We start from the raw sequence: 17,959 nt of genomic DNA, 5'->3' as shown, positions 1-17,959 counted from the left end.
AAGAGGAGGGGACCGAGGACAGAGCCCTGAGGGACTCCACATGAGACAGTACGGGGGGTGGAGGAGAAGCCATTCGTCGAGACAAAGTGAAGACGGTTCTGTAAGGAACTTACTCAAGTATTGGGAAGCATTTGGACACCATTCAATTGCAAGTCAGGACAACATTCAATTGCAAGTCAGGACAACATATAAATGTCTGGCGAGGCAGACTGTGGAATATGATATGAAGCTCTTTACCATTTAAACAAAGGTCCCCCGAGACTTGGAATCATCCAAGTTATTCTTCTCTCAATTATTCCTACAAGCTTTAAAGGTTGCTTTAAACTTCAAAAAGTATACAGAAGCATTGAAAGGATTTGTCTTGGAAGAAAATATGTCTAAGGGGAGAGGTATGCAAACTATTGTAATAATGAAAATTACAGTTGATGCAATCAGGCATGCGTTAACTGATTTGCATTTGTTTTCCTCGTTGCAAACCATGCTAAGCTATTGAAGAGCATTAATATTTTGCATACAATACATTCCATGGGGGGGGGGGGGGGGAGATTGCAATCACAATATGCCATTATTCAATCACTCCTGATGTACAATTCAAAAAATTCTAGCGATCCTGTCTGTTGAACTTTACCCATTGAACAAACAGCTGAATAAACAGCAGCACAAGCCCTTCGAAGCTACAGGAAATATTCTAATGCTTTGTTTTAAAACAAAGTGTTGATGTAGTGCAGCGTCAGCCAGTTCACTCCTCTGTAGAATAATCCTGTTCTGGGGGGTGGTTACCTAATAGCTCACTTAATAATAATAATATAACAGTAATAAAATAATAATAATAATTCCACTAGTGGTGAGTCAGTAACCCAAGGGCACCAATTTAAAATAGTTGTTAAAAGAAACAGAGGGGAGGTGAGGCGAAATTTTTTCACACAGCGAGTTGTTCAGATCTGGAATGCATTGCGTGAATGGGTAATGGAAGCTGATCTGATAACAACTTTTAAGAGAGAGGTAAATAATTATTTGGGGAGGACAAGTTTGCAGGGCTATGGGGAGCGCATGCGGGGAGTGGGAAATATGGCAGTCAGTTGTGGAAGCTCAATTGGAAGTCCTTTTCAAAGAGCTGACACAGACACGATGAGCTGAATGGCTTCCTTCTGTGCTGTATAATTATTCGATTCTATCATTCCATGAGTCTTTACACATACCTGTTTGTCTGTGTGTGTGTGTGTCTGGTGAGGGGTGGGATGGCATGGTGGAGGGAATGGAAATGGTGTGCATGTGGTAGGCACGTGCTGTGTGGGTGAGGGTCAGGTGAAAGAAGAGATGAAAAAACAAACAAAAAAAATTACTCATTTGTAGGACACTGCTGTGCACAATTTGACTGCCACGTTTCTCCCACAAAATACACAGTTAATTCATTGTACAGTATATTCTGTGAAGCGCTTTCAGACGTCTCAGCGATGTGAAAAGGCACTATATCAAATGCAAGGATTATTATTTTAGGAATGAAAGAAATTTCAATGTCACTCTTGCACGACACCCAGATACCAACTTGGAGTGGCAACAGTGGACACTTGGCAATCATACACCAAACATTTCCCATACGACCCAGACAATAAAACCAAAGCAAATTCTTAAGAAAAGTCTAAAACAGAATGGATCAGACTGATTTCCCTCCCACCAGTCCGCTTATATATGTAGGTATTATAATTGGAGCTTCTGCTTTTTGTTTCCAGGGTTTATATTTTTAGCGATATTCGAGTGGTTATAAATTCTGAGATTTTGTTAGTGTAATGAGAAGACATGTTTGCACACAGAGGGAAGAGAGGCACATTCAGGCTTTTATATACAAACGTTTCACCGGTCACACCTGTGCACCTGGAGCAACATGGAGAGAGAGAGAGAGAGAGGGAGAGAGAGAGAGGTGAGGGAGAGAGTACCTCACCTCAGAGTTGAGTAACTATTTGCAGGGTCTTTGTTGCTATGTTTATTGGTTAAAACTGCAAATCAGAAACCCAAACCATAATGGTAGTGCAATGTGAGCCAGGATACTCCTCAGGAGGGTGCTTCTGTTCTGCGGGGGGAGGGTGCTCACTGAGGAGTTCACATTATAATAATAATCCTTGCATTTGATATACCGCCTTATCAAGTCGTGGAGACGTCTCAAAGCGCTTCACAGGGTATACTGTAAAGTGGATTGACTGTATATTGTGGGTGACACTGGTTTGAAGTCAGCCCTTTTTGGTCCATCACACTTTCACACATCAGAGATAAATGATTTATGAAAGTAACCTAATAAATGTCCCCAAAATGTCATTGAAACTCTAACCTTTAAAAAACCCCACAAATTTCCAGTGCTGTGTACACCCACTGCATTACTGTGCTGTACTATATATTGCTAAAATGAAAAAGACAGCAAAACAACTAACCACTTCAGTGAATTGACTATATTATTGTGGTGACGAGACAAAGGAGGCCAAGAAAGAAGAGAAAGACATTTGTGATTGATAACAGGCAAACTAATTTTAATTTTAAACTATTTCTCAACCATCTACAATTAAATGAATCAGCTATGAACCTCAGGAGATGTACAGTTATTAGTGTAAGAGTTACAACTGTATTTACAAACTGGCTCCAAGTCTCACCTTGCTCTGTGGTCCTTTCGGTCAAACACTGGTTTGCGTGGTGGAACTGCTGGCTTTGTTTGGGATTGGAAATTCTGTGATAGGGCTGCCACCTTCCCCCTCTCGATAGCCTTGAGAGAGAGACGTTTGTAGTCATCTCGTGCCTGCTTGGCCACAGATTTCCTCCTCTCATCAGCTGCCTTTGATTTTCTTACTGTCAGAGAAAACACATTGCAAATGACAGCTGGTTAAGATGGTTTGTGGAAGTTTGTAAGCTCGCTCCTTTACACGGTTAACACGGTTGTTAGTCGATTGGCGGATCGCTTTTCTGGGGGAAATAATTCCATCAAAATAACAGAAATAATTTGGTTACTCAATCCACGACTGTTTGTGGGACACTGTTGTGTGCAAAATATACAGTCAATTCACTTTACAGTACATTTGAGATGCCTCGATGATGTGATAAGGCACTATATCAAATGCAAGGATTATTATTGTATTATATACCTTTATAAAAACATTTTGTATCAATGTCAGAGGAAACGTATTGAAAACAAAAAAATTGTGGTTGTGGCTTTCGACATTTACAAAATCTCAGTGCACTAAAATATACCAAATTAAAACCAATAGCTATAGTATCAGGTAAATAACAGGGAACGATGTCAACAAACTGTACAAATTAACCAGGAAGTTGGCCTTGCGTTTAAATATATTAATATTCCTTGCGTTTGATATAGCGCCTTATCATGTTTTTGAGACGTCCCAAAGCGATTCACAGGGTTTCCTGTAAAATGAATTGACTCTATATCTTGTGGGCGAAACGCGGCAGCCAATTGAGCACAGCAGTGTCCCATAAATAGACGTGGATGAGTGGCCAATTTATAAGACCATAAGACCATAAGACATAGGATCAAGAGTAGACCATTCGACCCCTCGAGCCTGCCCCGCCATTTAACAAGATCATGGCTGATCTTCTAACCTAATTCCATTTACCCGCCCTATCCCCATATCCCTTAATCCCTATATCCTTTAGAAATCTATCAACCTATCAACCTCAGTCTTATTTTCAAGGACTGAGCATCCACAGCCTGCTGGGGTAGAGAATTCCACAAATTCCCTACCCTCTGAGTGAAGAAATGTTTCTTCAACTCAGTTCAAAACCTTTAATCTTGAGACTATGACCCCTAGTTTTACATTCTCCAACCAGGGGAATCAGTCTCACAGCATCTACCCTGTCAAGACCCTTAAGAATCTTATGGGTTTCTATAAAATCACCTCTAATTCTATATTCTAGAGATTACAGGCTTAGCTTACTCAACCTATCCTCATAGGTCAACCTCCTCATCCCAGGAACCAACCTAGTGAACCTACGCTGCACTCCCTCTAAGGTGAGTATGTCCTTTCTTAAATAAGGAGACCAAAACTGCACACAATATTCTAGGTGCAGACTCACCAAGGCCTTATACAACTGCAGCAAGACTTCCCTACTCTTGTACTCTAACCCTTTTGCAACAAACTCTGACATGGCATTAGCCTTCCTCGTTGCTTGCTGTACCTGCATACTAACTTTAGGTGATTGGTGTACAAGGACACCCAAATCCCTCTGAACACTAACACTACCTAGTCTCTCCCCTTCTTGAAAATAATCCGCTTTTCTATTTTTACTACCTAGGTGAATAACTTCACTTCACCACGTTATGCTCCATCTGCCATCTTCTTGCCCACTCACCCAGGCTATCTATTTCCCTTTGCATTTTTCTTGAGTCATCCTCACAGCTTACTGTCCCACCTAGCTTTGTATCGTCCACGAATTTAGATATGTTAAGTTCTATTTCCTCATCTAAATCATTGATATAGACTGTAAATATTTGAGGCCCAAACACTGATCCTTGTGGCACTCCACTAGTTGTTGACCTCAAACTCAGGTCCTCTTGCTTGCGAGACGAGTGCTCTAACACTGAGCTACAGGACTCCATATAGCACCTTATCACGTCATTGAGACGCCTCAAAGCGCTTCACAGAATATATTGTAAAGTGGATTGACTGTGTATTTTGTAGGCGAAACACAGCAGCCATTTGCACACAGCAGTCTCCCACAAACAATCGTGGATTGAGTGACCAATAATAATTCAGATCAGCTCCAGATCAGCTCCCAGACATTTATAAATATATTTATAAATATACATTTTACATATAAGAGCAACAACTTCATGAGAAATAATAGCATGAGCAGCAATAACACTTTGTTGTCATTTCACACATGCAAATATTCAAGGCCTCCATTCCCACCTCCAATGATTAATATAAACATAGGTAACTGAATGCTTCAGTGGGTTGAAATGCAACATTTTCCACCTCAGCCCACCGCTAAAATCAAACCAAAATGGAAGGATTGTATTCCAACTTGTTCAAAGTAAAATATACAGTGTTGGCCTGGAAGAAAAATCCAGTGACTTATTGGTGCCGGAAAGCATAAACTGGTTCATTACCACAAGGAACCTTTGAAATGTTGAATTTCCTTCTGATGCAAACTATTCTCACTTTGTAGTAAATTATTTGGGGGCATTTTATTCCTATTCAGCACCTTGGGACATTCTCTCGACGTGAAAGGCACTTTACAAATGTAATTTTGTTATTGTTGTTGTATACAGCACTGAGCGGCCCTGATGTAGAGAGATTAGCTGATGTTTTTTCTCTGAAGTTTGCAGTGCCTGTGGTGGACATAATAGGGGCAGGGGTGTGGTATGGGTGGGGGGGTGGCCTTTGTGAGTACGGATAGTGCCTTCATCTCCTGCTCTGCTTCTGTTCTCATCGTTCACTGCGATAGCAAGAAAGTGACAAGAAGGTATGAAGCAATGTGGAGAACGATAGGAAGAGAGGCAGAGCGGGAGATGTGAGGCACGTTTAGAGTAACAAAGAGAGATGGAACCAAGGGAAGGTGGTGCCATTATTGGCCCGTTCTCCCACTCCGATTGCAAAACTTGGCTCTGCCATTGTGCAGTGCTATTTCTGTACAATACAAACCAGTCTCAACACTATAACTGGACACGTTTCCAAAGAATACAGTGTGTGAATAGACCTACTGTAGTTTAAAAACACACTTCAGATCCTGTTTTACAATTCACCAAAAAATTATTTGCAGAATTCAATCTTGCGGTCACTGTGTACACAGCAAGGGGGCGTTGGCTGGGATGTTAAATCTCGCATTGCAAGCTGATAGGCATCAAATTAGATTTTGTCTGTCAGTGCATGCAGCACAAATACCTCCATACTTTCAGATTCAAGGAACTTACAGAGGTGCAATTTATACGGCTGATGAGGTTGAAAACACAACCCATTTTTAGAAAACCACATCCTGTAAAATTCCCCCAAATCTCCCACAAACGATTATTGATTCTGTGATCGGTTATCATTCTATCTGACATCTGAGACCAACGCAGGGAAAGCTGCCTTCGTTACGCCAGGTCATCTCACAGACCAACCCTGGGTTTTGGAGGATGCTACTATTTTTATTTAGTCTTTTCAATTTCATTCCGATGCCAACAGAACCAGAGAGAGAGAAAGAGAGAGATGAGGTAGGGGAGGTGAAACAGGGAATTTCCAGGGTCAAGGAAGGCCTGCGGTAGAAATAAACTTCTGCTCAGGGAGGCTTCAACATTTAGTTGGATAAGCAGAAAAGCTCAAAACAAATTAAACACTGGAATTTGGACTATTCAGAGACAAGGTGCCTGGCTGGGATATTTTCCTTTTGTTACAAAGAAACCACACTGAACTTCCTGGTGAATAACCTTGAGCTTTGAAAGAATTTTCAGATTAAACTGCAACTTACATTCCAAGGGCAGAAATGTCTTTGTGCGGGCAGGACCATTTAGCCCCCGGGCTGCCTAGAGTCCTGTAGCTCAGTGGTTAAGAGCACTCGCCTCGCAAGCGAGAAACCTGGGTTCGATTCCCGGCAGGGCGAAACAATGGACAACTTTCCTTACTCCACACACCTCTGTTTACCCAGCAGTAAGTAGGAACCCGGTTGTTAGTCAATTGGCAGATCACTTTTCTGGGGGTAATAATTCCTTAAAAGAAACTCACTCAATCCACGATTGTTTGTGGGCCACTGCAATCGGCTGCCGCGTTTCACCCATAAACTATACAGTCAATTCACATTGCAGTATACTCTGTGAAGCGCTTTGAGACGTCTCAAAGACATGATAAGGTCCTATATCAAATGTAAGGATTATTATTATCTTAATCCACACATTCATCACATCCAGACTAAATTACGCCAACTCTCTGCTTTGTCACCGGTCTCTTCCCTACTCAAGCTGCAAACTCTCCAGAATTCTGCAGCTCGTGTCCTTTCCCACACTAGGTTCCATGAGATTATTACCCTCATTCTCACCCGGATCCATTGGCTCCCTCAGCCCCCAGTGTATTAAGTTCAAGATCCTCGTCCTCATCTTTAATTCCCTCCATGGTCTTGCCTGATCCCACCTCTGCAAATGTTTATGATGCAAGAGGTTATTTGGCTCATTGTGTCTGCGCTGATGGCAGCTCTCCCACAGAATGAGTTTTCAGCCGTGTGTCTGACACTAGCAGCAAACCACCAACATGCTTAATAGTATCCAAACAGCAGAGTTCCACATATGTTTTTTCAAACTCTACCAACCTGACTGCTCCCTCCGGGGCTCAGCAGTCACCGGCCTGCTTCACGCCCACTGCATCACCATTGGCAGACCCCCACTCTCTGGAACTCCATCCCAGAATCTCTTTGTTTTGTCCTTACCCCCTGCCTCCATCAAGATCTGCCTCAAAACCTTTCTCGAACTCCACTTTTAGCCATCTTTCCCTCCACCGCCGCGCTCCTCTAACCCCAAACCTGCACTGTTCAGCGCCGGGGACATTCTCTCAATGTGAAAGTTGTTATACAAATGTAACTTTGTATTGTAATTTGTATTGTATTCCTTCCTACCTCTGTGACCCGCTAACCCCTACTAACCTGTCCACTCCCTCCGCTTAGCAGGCTCCGGCCTGCGCAACGTCCCCTGTCTGGACCACCCCACCATCGGCGGTCGGGCCTTCAGCCTCTCTGCCCCCACCCTTTGGAACTCTATCTCACAGTCCCTTCACCTCACCCCCTCCCTTGCCTCCTTCATGGCATGTCTAAAGACCCTCCTCTTCGACCGTGTCTTTGGCCACCCTCCTACTCCTACCTTCCCTGCCCTGTACCCATCCTTATCACAACCCACTGCTTGAGTCCAAAATCCCTGACTGGGACGTCTTCCCAATGTGAAAGGTGCTATACAGATGTAATTTGTTGTTGTTGTTTATCCCTGTGGTTTCCTGCTTTTTAAATATCAATCTAGTTAATTGAAAAGCTAAAATAGATTCTAACTGCTCCTTACCAAAGCATTCCATACCCTAACAACTCTGTACCTGATAACATTTCTCCTAATCTCCCCATTTACTAGCTATCTTAAATTGGTGCCTTCTGGTCACTGATTCATCAACTAGTGGAAATAATTTATCCCTACTGACTCACAAAAAAACCCTCATAATTTAAAGACCTTTATAATAATAATAGTAATAGTCCTTGCATTTGATAGAGTGCCTTATAATAGCTTAGAAACATCCCAAAGCGCTTCACAAAATATACTGTAAAGTGTAATGATAAGTGTGTTTTGTGGGAGAAACGCGGCAGCCAATTGCGCAGTGACATCCCACAAACAGTCGTGGATTGAGTGACCACATTTTTTGGGGGGAGGGATTATTACTCCCAGAAAAGCCATCCACCAATCGACAAACAAGCGGGTTCCTACTTACTGTTAGGTAAACAGAGCTATCATGTCAGCCTCAACTTTCTTTTCTTTCCATCATAAAAAGTCTAATTTCCATTCTCTGCTCATAGGTCAAACCACTCATCCCGGAATCACCCTGTTAAATCTCCTCTGCACCTCTCCCTATGCCGTTGATGTTCTTCCTAAAGTGGGATGACCAAAATTGGACACAATATTCTCCCTGGAGACTACCTAACGATTTATACAAGGTTAGCATACCTCTTTAGTTTTATTTTTTTTTGCTTTTCCGGGGGTAATAATTTCTTCAAAAAAAATAATAATTTGGTCACTCAATCCACAATTGTTTGTGGGACACTGCTGTGTGCAATTGGCTACCACATTTTGCCCACAAAATATACAGTCAATTCACTTTACAGTATATTCTGTGAAGTGCTTTGAGACGTCTTGAAGACGTGATAAGGTGCTATATCAAATGCAAGGAGTATCATTATTATTATTCTATAAGCGCTATAAGCGCTCTGAGATGCCATCTGGCGTGGGGGGCGCTATATAAATCCAAGTTGTTGTTGTTGTTGTTGTTATACCCCTATTTATAAAACCTGAGATTCTGTTCACTTTCTTGGCAGCTTTGTCCATCGAACATTGTTTAACATTACTTTCTGTTTAAAGTCCTGGAAAACAACTTTGCTGGAATTGGTGCTTAACCTTCCAACCTCACCCCCATGAAAGTTCTTTAGTGTAGTTTAGTGCCTCACATTGCTATGAATACTTATGTTATAGCCAGTAGTAAAAATAGCAAATTAAATAGCCTCTTTTAGATAAGGCAGCTTTGAGCAGGCACCACACACTGCAAAAATAAGTAGAAATTTGCAGCAAACTAACTGCAAAAATTTGACGACAATGTTAATTTTGCTTGTGCTTCTGTGTCATATTTTTTGAAAAATGTAAACTAAAAATAGAACTAGCTGACACACCTCTGTTTATCTTGCAGTAAGTAGAAACCTGGTTGTTAGTTGTTTGCTGGATAATCCGCCCACCCCAGAAAAAAAATGGTTTGTGGGACAGTGCTGCTGCCAATTATTATTATTATAATAAAGAACATTCCAGGTGTCATTCACATTGTTTGATAAGGTTTACCAGGTAATTCTGTGTACCTGCTTATTTGTATGTAGTTAAACCCAACCCACAAATTTTTCATGTGGTTTGTTGAACTTTTCTGGAAAAATATAAAAGTCTTACAGGAAAATGCTGCCACAGCCTTTGGAAATACGTAATTGTTCGATAATTATTCAATCCTCCTCCTCATACAATCATCTCATTCTATGAGAACCCGTGCCACAAGTGGAAATATTAAACGAAATCAAAGTAGGGAACAAAAATCAACCAGCCTTTTCCAATTAGTGGTGAAACTGAATTAGTATGATTAATAATTAATAAACTGTACATTAGAAAGTTATTTGGCCCATTGTGTCTGTACTGATGTCAGCACTCCTAAAGAATGGTTTTCCAGCCAGGGTATCTGACACAGAGTATCCTTAAGAGTATCTAAACCAGCAGAGCTCCACATATGCATGTCACCTACACAAGGACATTTTGTGTCTCTGGAATGAAATGTGCACTCTCTGCCTTTTCCCTAGTTTTGCCAAGTACAAAGGAAGGTCACATCTCCCTGAACAATATCTAATCTTTGGTTATAATGAGACCCATAAAAAGCTGAACTCATTTTTAATTGAAGATCACAAAAACCACGAACCAGGAAATAATAATGGTGCAAACAGGAGACAAAATCAACAAACTCAAACAAGTCTTGAATAGAAGGAATTGGGGGGTGGGGGGTGAGAGGAAGCAAGCAAGAAACAAAACAAGAAAAGATAATTTATTGGATTGTATTATTCGGCCTTGAAGTTGACATTCATTCACGAGCAGAAATGTTACTGCACATGTTCATTCCATTTATGGACTTAAGAGTAGAAAACAACAAGCATGCTAAACAGCTGCCTTCCTTTCAGTTGTGAACTGAAGAAGCTTTACACATGTGATAATATTCCCCTAGTAATCTCGGAGCAACCAATGAACGAAAGCCAAGTAAACAATCAAAGCCATAGCATTAGATCTACAAAAGACCCACTTATTTCAGAAGACAGAGGCCCTTGTGTAATAATAATAATAATAATCCTTGCATTTGATATAGCGCTTTTCACGTCGGGAGGACGTCCCAAAGCACTTGATTGCATCATTTAGCCCACAGAAACTTCAACTCATATTTTCCTACTTAAGATAAAGTTTCTGTTTGTACCCATTATAATAATAATATTTCCTTGCATTTGATATAGCGCCTCATCACATCTTTGAGAGTCTCAAAGCGCTTCACAGAATATACTGTAAAGTGAATTGACTGAATATTTTTTTTGACGGATTATTACTCCCGGAAAGCGATCCGCCAGTCAACTAACAACCGAGTTCCTACTTATTGCTAGGTAAACACAGGCATGTGGAGTACGAAAACTTGTCTAAGGTTCCTCCCTGCCCGCTCCTCTCACTTGTGGGGCACAATGGGATTATCTAACGACTGACCCACAGGACTCCATAATCCCATTGTGCTGATAACCAGTGTGTACATGACGCCACCTAACCAGTTAAAACCACACAGCCCACCACAAGACTCCCACCAGGATCTTCCTACTGACTCCAACCCTCAACATTCCTCTCCACACATGCAGACACCTATTCCTCACACCCCAATCCCTCCAAAACCGCCGCCTCAACCTCTCCACTCCTCATTCTTCTCGACCCTTGTGCCATATTCATCGGGTCCGTTCACTGATTCCAACGGCACCTGATATGTATCATCTACCAAATATATACATCTACCAAATACATCTACCAAATGTATACACCTTTAGAATTCCTTGGAAGCTCCCTAAACCAGTCAGTCAATTCAATTGAGAGAGAAAAATACATCAACTTGGAGACTTAACAAAAATGGAAAAACTCTGCCCTAATATTCTGACTAAATTGTAAAATAACGGTAGGACCTGATTAATCAATAAAATAATTAATGCCTTGGTTTAGGGCCCTGATGTCTAAGGGGCTCCAGATATGGATATTACATTGGAGGCATTAGCTATAGCTATAATGAAAATACCTAAAATTAATATAACATAATTTGTAAGATTGCAGTAAAACAGTCAAGGACTGAGTTAGATGAATATGTACATCCTGTACGTCTTCGGAACCGACTAAATAACAAATGTAAGGATTATGATTAATCCAAAAACAATTATCGCAATCGAGAAAAGCACATAGAGCTGGTGTTCTTGTGATATTTTTGTCTCGGAATCAGTAGGTAAATCAGCTTTTTTGCCACTTTTCTCGTGTCATTTGCAACTTTACATGCTTTAGCGCGTTTCGTTATGTTCATTTCTAAGCACTTTTAAATTTGTATATTAAAATAAAATCTTTTATTAAATGTCAACATGTGTCTGTCATCCACAAAAGGTATTGCTGCATATTTTGTGAGCAAGGTACAAAGGGTCCCAAATGTGATCGAGTTTGGGAGCCCCCAAAATCCCTTAACCTGGTCCTGAATAATTGTACTTACGACTCTCTCGCCATTCAGGATCTTCTTTCTCATTCTTCTGTACCATTTCCTGAGCTTCCTTCAAATTTATATATAATTGCTGCGTTCTCTCTTCTTCCAAACGCTTGATCTCCTCCTCTTGCGTCCTGCGTTCTTCATCTTCTTTTTGCTGGACAACAGAGAAAACTCACTTACTTAAAGAGAACATTTAACATTTAGGAACCTTTCTAGCGGTAATAATCCTTTCAAAAAAGTAATAAATAAATAATAAAATAATTTGGTCACTCAATCCATGACTGTTTGGGGGACATGGCTGTGCACAATTGACTGCCGCGTTTCGCTCACAAAATAGTTTTGTTTGACCCTCAACTATCCTTTCTACCCCACATCTGCACCGTGACCCGCTCTGCCTTCCCCCATCTTCGCAACATCGCCCGGCTCCAGCACTGTGTCATACTGCGGGCCGTCAAAACCCTAATACACACCTTCATGAAATGCTGTACTCTGTCCAGCACCTTGCGACGTCCTCCCGACATGAAAGGTGCTATACAAATGTAATCTTGTTGTTGTTGTTGTTATTGTTCATTACATCGAGGCTCGATTACGCAAACTCAGTGCTTGTCAGCCTCCCAAACTCGTCCCTCCACAGGCTGCAGATCATCCAGAACTCTGCAGCCCATGTCCTCTCCCGCACTAGGCTCCGCGATCCTATCATCCCCATCCTTGCCCAACTCCACTGGCTTCCCATCACACAGAAGATACAGTTCAAGATCCTGGTCCTCACCTTCAAAGCCCTCCATGGTCTTGCTCCCCCTTACCTCTGTATCCTCCTAACCCCCTTCCATCCTGCTCGCAACTCCTCTCAGCGGGCTCCGGCCTGCTCCACATCCCCTGCCTCGCTCACCCCACTATTGGTGGGCGGGCCTTCCGTCACTCTGCCCCTACCCTCTAGAACTCCATCCCGCAGTCCCTCCGCCTCGCACCCTCCCTTGCCACCTTCAAGACCCATCGCAAGACCCTCCACTTCGACCGTGCTTTTGATCTCCCTGCTTCTCTGGCCTAAAGGTCCACCGAGAAATCTGGCTGGACCTCCTCAAAATTTACCGCTCCACTCTAGCCTCGGCCAAGTCGTCCTTCTACTCCAGGATAATCCTGGAGGCGAAGAACAACCCCAGGCTACTGTTTTCCACCACAACCCGACTCCTCCGTCCCCCCCGCCACCCCGCGCAGGTCATCTCCTCCAACCTTCACTGCGAGGAGATGCTGGATTTCCTTGAATCCAAGATCAAGGGAATCCGCTCCGCGGTCACTTCCCCTCCAACTTCCACCCACCACCCACCCCTTCCCTCCCACACTCCGACTCCTACCCATCCTCCCCTACACACCTTCGTACCCGTTTCCCCACCCTCTGTCACTGAACTCATCCTATCCCTAAAACCAACCACCTGCTCCCTTGACCCCATCCCCACTCCACTCCTTATCTCCCAGCTCCACTTTCTTGCCCCACATATCACTGACATCATCAACCTGTCCCTCTCCTCTGGCTCTGTCCCCATTCCATTAAAAACTGCCATCATCACGCCCACCCTGAAAAAACCCTCCCTTGATGCGTCGCAGCTATCAAGCTACCGGCCCATCTCCAACCTCCCCTTTCTCTCCAAGGTCTTGGAAAGAGTTGTCGCCTCCCAACTGCGCTCTTTCCTTTCCACCCATTCTCTTTTCGAACCCCTTCAGTCAGGTTTCCGTGCTGCCCATAGCACAGAAACTGCCCTGGTCAAGGTCACCAATGATATCCTGACCATCTGTGACCAGGGCTCCCTCTGTCTCCTCGTCCTCCTCGACCTATCGGCAGCATTCGATACGGTCGACCACGCTATCCTACTCCACCGCTTGTCCTCCCACCTCAACCTTCAAGGCACTGTCCTTGAATGGTTTAGGTCGTACCTTTCTCACCGTCTTCACTTTGTCTCAACGAATGGCTTCTCCTCCACCCCCCGTACTGTCTCATGTGGTGTCCCTCAGGGCTCTGTCCTCGGTCCCCTCCTCTTCACCCTCTATATGCTCCCCCTTGGTGACATCATCCGCAGACATGGAGTTAACTTCCACATGTATGCGGATGACACCCAACTCTACCTTTCCTCCTCTACTCTCAACTCCACGACCACCGATGTCCTGACAGCTGCCTGTCCGACATCGAGTCCTGGACGAGAGACAACTTTCTTCAGCTCAACGTGCGAAAAACCGAGGCCCTCCTGATTGGCTCACGTCAGCGCCTCCGCACCTCAGGCGCTGACACCATCAGCATCCAAGGCTGCACTCTCCACCTCTCAAAGCCAGTCAGGAACCTCGGCGTTTTGTTCGACCCTGAGCTGTCCTTTCTCCCTCACATCCGCACCACAACTGGCACCGCCTTCCATCACCTCCGGAACATCGCCAGACTACGGCACTACCTCACCCCTCACGCTGCTGAAACCCTGGTCCACGCCTTTGTCACCTCAAGGCTGGACTATGGGAACTCTCTCCTCGCCGGCCTTCCCGCCACCTCCCTCCACAAGCTGCAGGTCATTCAGAACTCTGCAGCTCGTGTACTGTCCCGCACCAGGCTTCGGGACCACATCACTCCCACCCTCGCTCGCCTCCACTGGCTCCCCATCCCCCAGAGGATTGATTTCAAGATCCTCATCCTCACCTACAAGGCCATTCACGGCCTTGCTCCCTCCTACCTCTCCAACCTACTATCCCCCTACCTACCTGCCCGTACCCTCCGTTCCTCTGGCTCCGGTCTGCTCCACGTCCCCCGCCCCAACCGCCCTACCATCGGTGGTCGGGCCTTCAGCCTCTCAGCCCCAGGCTCTGGAACTCCATCCCCCAGTGCCTTCGCCGCTTCCTCCCTTTCCTCCTTCAAGGCCGGTCTCAAAACCTTTCTCTTTGACCGTGCCTTCAGCTCCCCTCTCGACTCTCTACCCCCTCCTCGCTCCCTCCCTTCCCTCCCCTCACCCTGACCATTTCCCCCCTGCTCGGGTCATGACCCAACTGTGCAGCGCCTTGGGACGTCCTCCTGACGTGAAAGGCGCTTTATAAATGGAATCTTGTTGTTGTTGTTGTTCTCCCTTTGCCCTCTACACTCCCCGATCCCGAGCTCGGGTCCGTAACTCTGTCTGTCCAGCGCCTTGGGACATCCTCCCGATGTGAAAGGTGCTTCACAAATGTAATTTTGTTGTTACAAGATATCCTGTGAAGCGCTTTGAGACGTCTTGAAGACGTGATATCGCACTGTATCAAATGCAAGGATTATTATTAACAATTTGCTTCCTATATGAACTGCAGGCCTTTGGAAGCAGAAAACAGTTTTTAACAGAAATATTTTATGTGCTATCAATTCAGAAAAGGTTCTTACTTCCATAAATATTTTTCTCCAGGCTTCAATTACTGCACTAGGCACTAGTGATTTAAATTTTGTTCAATAGAAAAATGAGGATGTAGCATCACAATGTTGCAATAAGCTACCAAATGAAGAAAGTTTGACGAATTTTCTCAAAAATTGGTGGCTTGACAATAAAACAAGTTGATGAAGTTGATGTAATGTAAATACAGAAGTTCACTATGGTAAATAGTTTAAATACCAGAGAATACAAGTTAAAAATCAGTCAAGCAGAGTTTTGAAAAATAATGCAATGCATCATTTAATAGGTATGTTATGGAACTCCATCCCCCAGTGCCTTCGCCGCCTCCTCCCTTTCCTCCTTGAAGGCCGGCCTCAAGACCTTTCTCTTTGACCGAGCCTTCAGCTCCCCTCTCGACTCTCTACCCCCTCCTCGCTCCCTCTCTTCCTTCCCCTCACCCTGACCATTTCCCCCCTGCTCGGGTCCTGACCCAACTGTACAGCGACTTGGGATGTCCTCCCGACGTGAAAGGCGCTCTATAAATGAAATCTTGTTGTAGTCTTAAATGGAATCTTGTAAATTATAAGGATTATAAGAGGAAACCATAAATAAAATAAGAGGTATTAATAATAATAACAATATTCCTTGCATTTGATATAACGCATTTCATATCATAATATTTAATATTAAAAGGCACCAAAGTTCATTTCTAGAGAAAGAGAAAGGATTATTATGAAAAGTCAAGTGGGTTGATTTGAGACCCATCAAGAAGGTGATGTCATGATCTTGCCTTGTTCTCAATAATTCATGTTTTGATGTTCTTGTGTAACCAACAAAAATATTTATAAGATTATTTATTGAGCACAAAATGTCTGAAGGGAGACTTGCTTGTCTGCTTCTCAAGCTAATGAATTGCAGTCATTGTCATATTTCCATGCATCAGTCTGGCTTGGTTAGTAGCACTCTCGCTTCTGAATCAGAAGTCCTACTTTGGGACTTGAACTCACATGGTCTAATTTGACATCTCAATGCAGAGTTGGGGGCGTGTTGCATTGTGGAAGGAGCACCATTTGTTCCCAGTGTCCTGGCCATGTAATCCCCAAATAAATTGGTCATTCACTTCATGGCTGTTTGTGGGACATTGCTGTAAGCAATTGGCCACCAGGTTCGCCTACAAATACACAATCAGGGGGCGAGGTAGAGGGACTGCGAGATGGAGTTCCAGAGGGTGGGGGCAGAGTGGCAGAGGGCCCGCCCACCAACGGTGGGGCAGGCGAGGCAGGGGACGTGAAGCAGGCTGGAGCCCACTGAGCGGAGGGAGTGGGCAGGCTGGTAGGATTAGAAGGTCACAGAGATAGTGGGGAGCAAAGCCATGGAGGTCTTTGAAGGTGAGGACCAAGATGTTGAACTGTATCCTCTATGTGATGGGAAGCCAGTTTAATCCAATTTAAATGAAAGGGATCCATCCCATCTCAATTACTCCACATTCGTCACAACTGTTAATGGGTGTCAGTTTTGTCTCACAGAATGAGACACAAGTATTGTACAGTAGTTTGTGAAACTGATCTATTGGCTCATAACGACAATGAGAGGTAAGGAATGATACTGGGTGTGGATCTATACTAGTTGTCCCTGCAGTTTGGGTCTAACTTTTTTGTTACATCTATATAAGGAAACCATCTATTTTATCATTAAATAAGAAAGTCAGGGAGGAAAACAACAATGTGAGGATGTAAAGGACATCAGTCAGAGGATACAGTACAAGGTGCTGGTCTTCACCTTCAAAGCCCTCCATGGACTTGTTCCTCCCTACCTCTGTGACCTCCTAATCCCCTACCAACCTGTCCACTCCCTCCACTTAGCGGGCTCGGCCTGCTTCACATCCCCTGCCTCGCCTGCCCCACTATTGGCGGGCAGGCCTTCAACCTCTCTGCCCCCACTCTATGGAACTTCATCCCACAGTCCCTCCGCCTTACCCCTTCCCTTGCCTTCTTCAAGACCCATCTCAAGACTTTCCTCTTCGACTGTGCCTTAAGTCACCCTCCTATCCCTCCCCTCTCTGCCCTCCACCCCTCCTGATCCCAACCACCAACTCGGGTGCAGATCTCTACTGGGACATCCTCCTGATGTGAAAGGTGCTATAAAATGTAATGTTGTTGCTGTTATGGAGAAAGTGATGATGCAGGGAAGTTAAAGGAATAGTCAACTGCAAAACAGAAACATGAACAGGAACAGAAAAGGAAGAAATAACTGAGAATGAATCAACTTGAGGAACACAAACTGGGTTCTTGTACAATATTGGATTAAACTAAATAAAACCCATCAGCAAATACACAGTAAAAATATTGAACTTCCTTGTATACAGATGCATATCAGGCAGTGCATAGTTGGACTGTAGTTTAAACACTATCCTATTTATTTTGACAAATAAATAATTACCAAAACCTCAAAACTACAGGACTTGCACAAGACTCGGAAGAAAAAGTATAAAAAAACAAATATTTCACATTATATAACGAGAAACGCCAATGATATATAAATATTTAATTATTATTAATAATAACCTTACATTTGGTATAGAAACTTTCA

The 17,959-nt window shown here is 43.7% G+C and overlaps 1 protein-coding gene across 1 annotated transcript in view; it reads right to left on the bottom strand.

Moving 5' to 3' along the window:
- Positions 1-17,959, bottom strand: part of sh2d4a (SH2 domain containing 4A) — a 39,095-nt gene that overhangs the window by 6,851 nt on the left and 14,285 nt on the right. Inside the window, exons 4-5 of the mRNA XM_007905938.2 lie at positions 12,009-12,156; positions 2,640-2,832 (exon numbers count right to left, since the gene is read on the bottom strand). Of these exons, the coding sequence (XP_007904129.1) occupies positions 2,640-2,832; positions 12,009-12,156 (341 nt within the window). The remainder of the gene's footprint in view (positions 1-2,639; positions 2,833-12,008; positions 12,157-17,959) is intronic.

This window comes from Callorhinchus milii, unplaced genomic scaffold, assembly GCF_018977255.1.
Source record: "Callorhinchus milii isolate IMCB2004 unplaced genomic scaffold, IMCB_Cmil_1.0 Scaffold1, whole genome shotgun sequence".
Taxonomy (NCBI): Eukaryota; Metazoa; Chordata; class Chondrichthyes; order Chimaeriformes; family Callorhinchidae; genus Callorhinchus; species Callorhinchus milii.
Note: the sequence above shows the minus strand (reverse complement) of the source record. Positions and strands in the feature narration are given on the sequence as shown.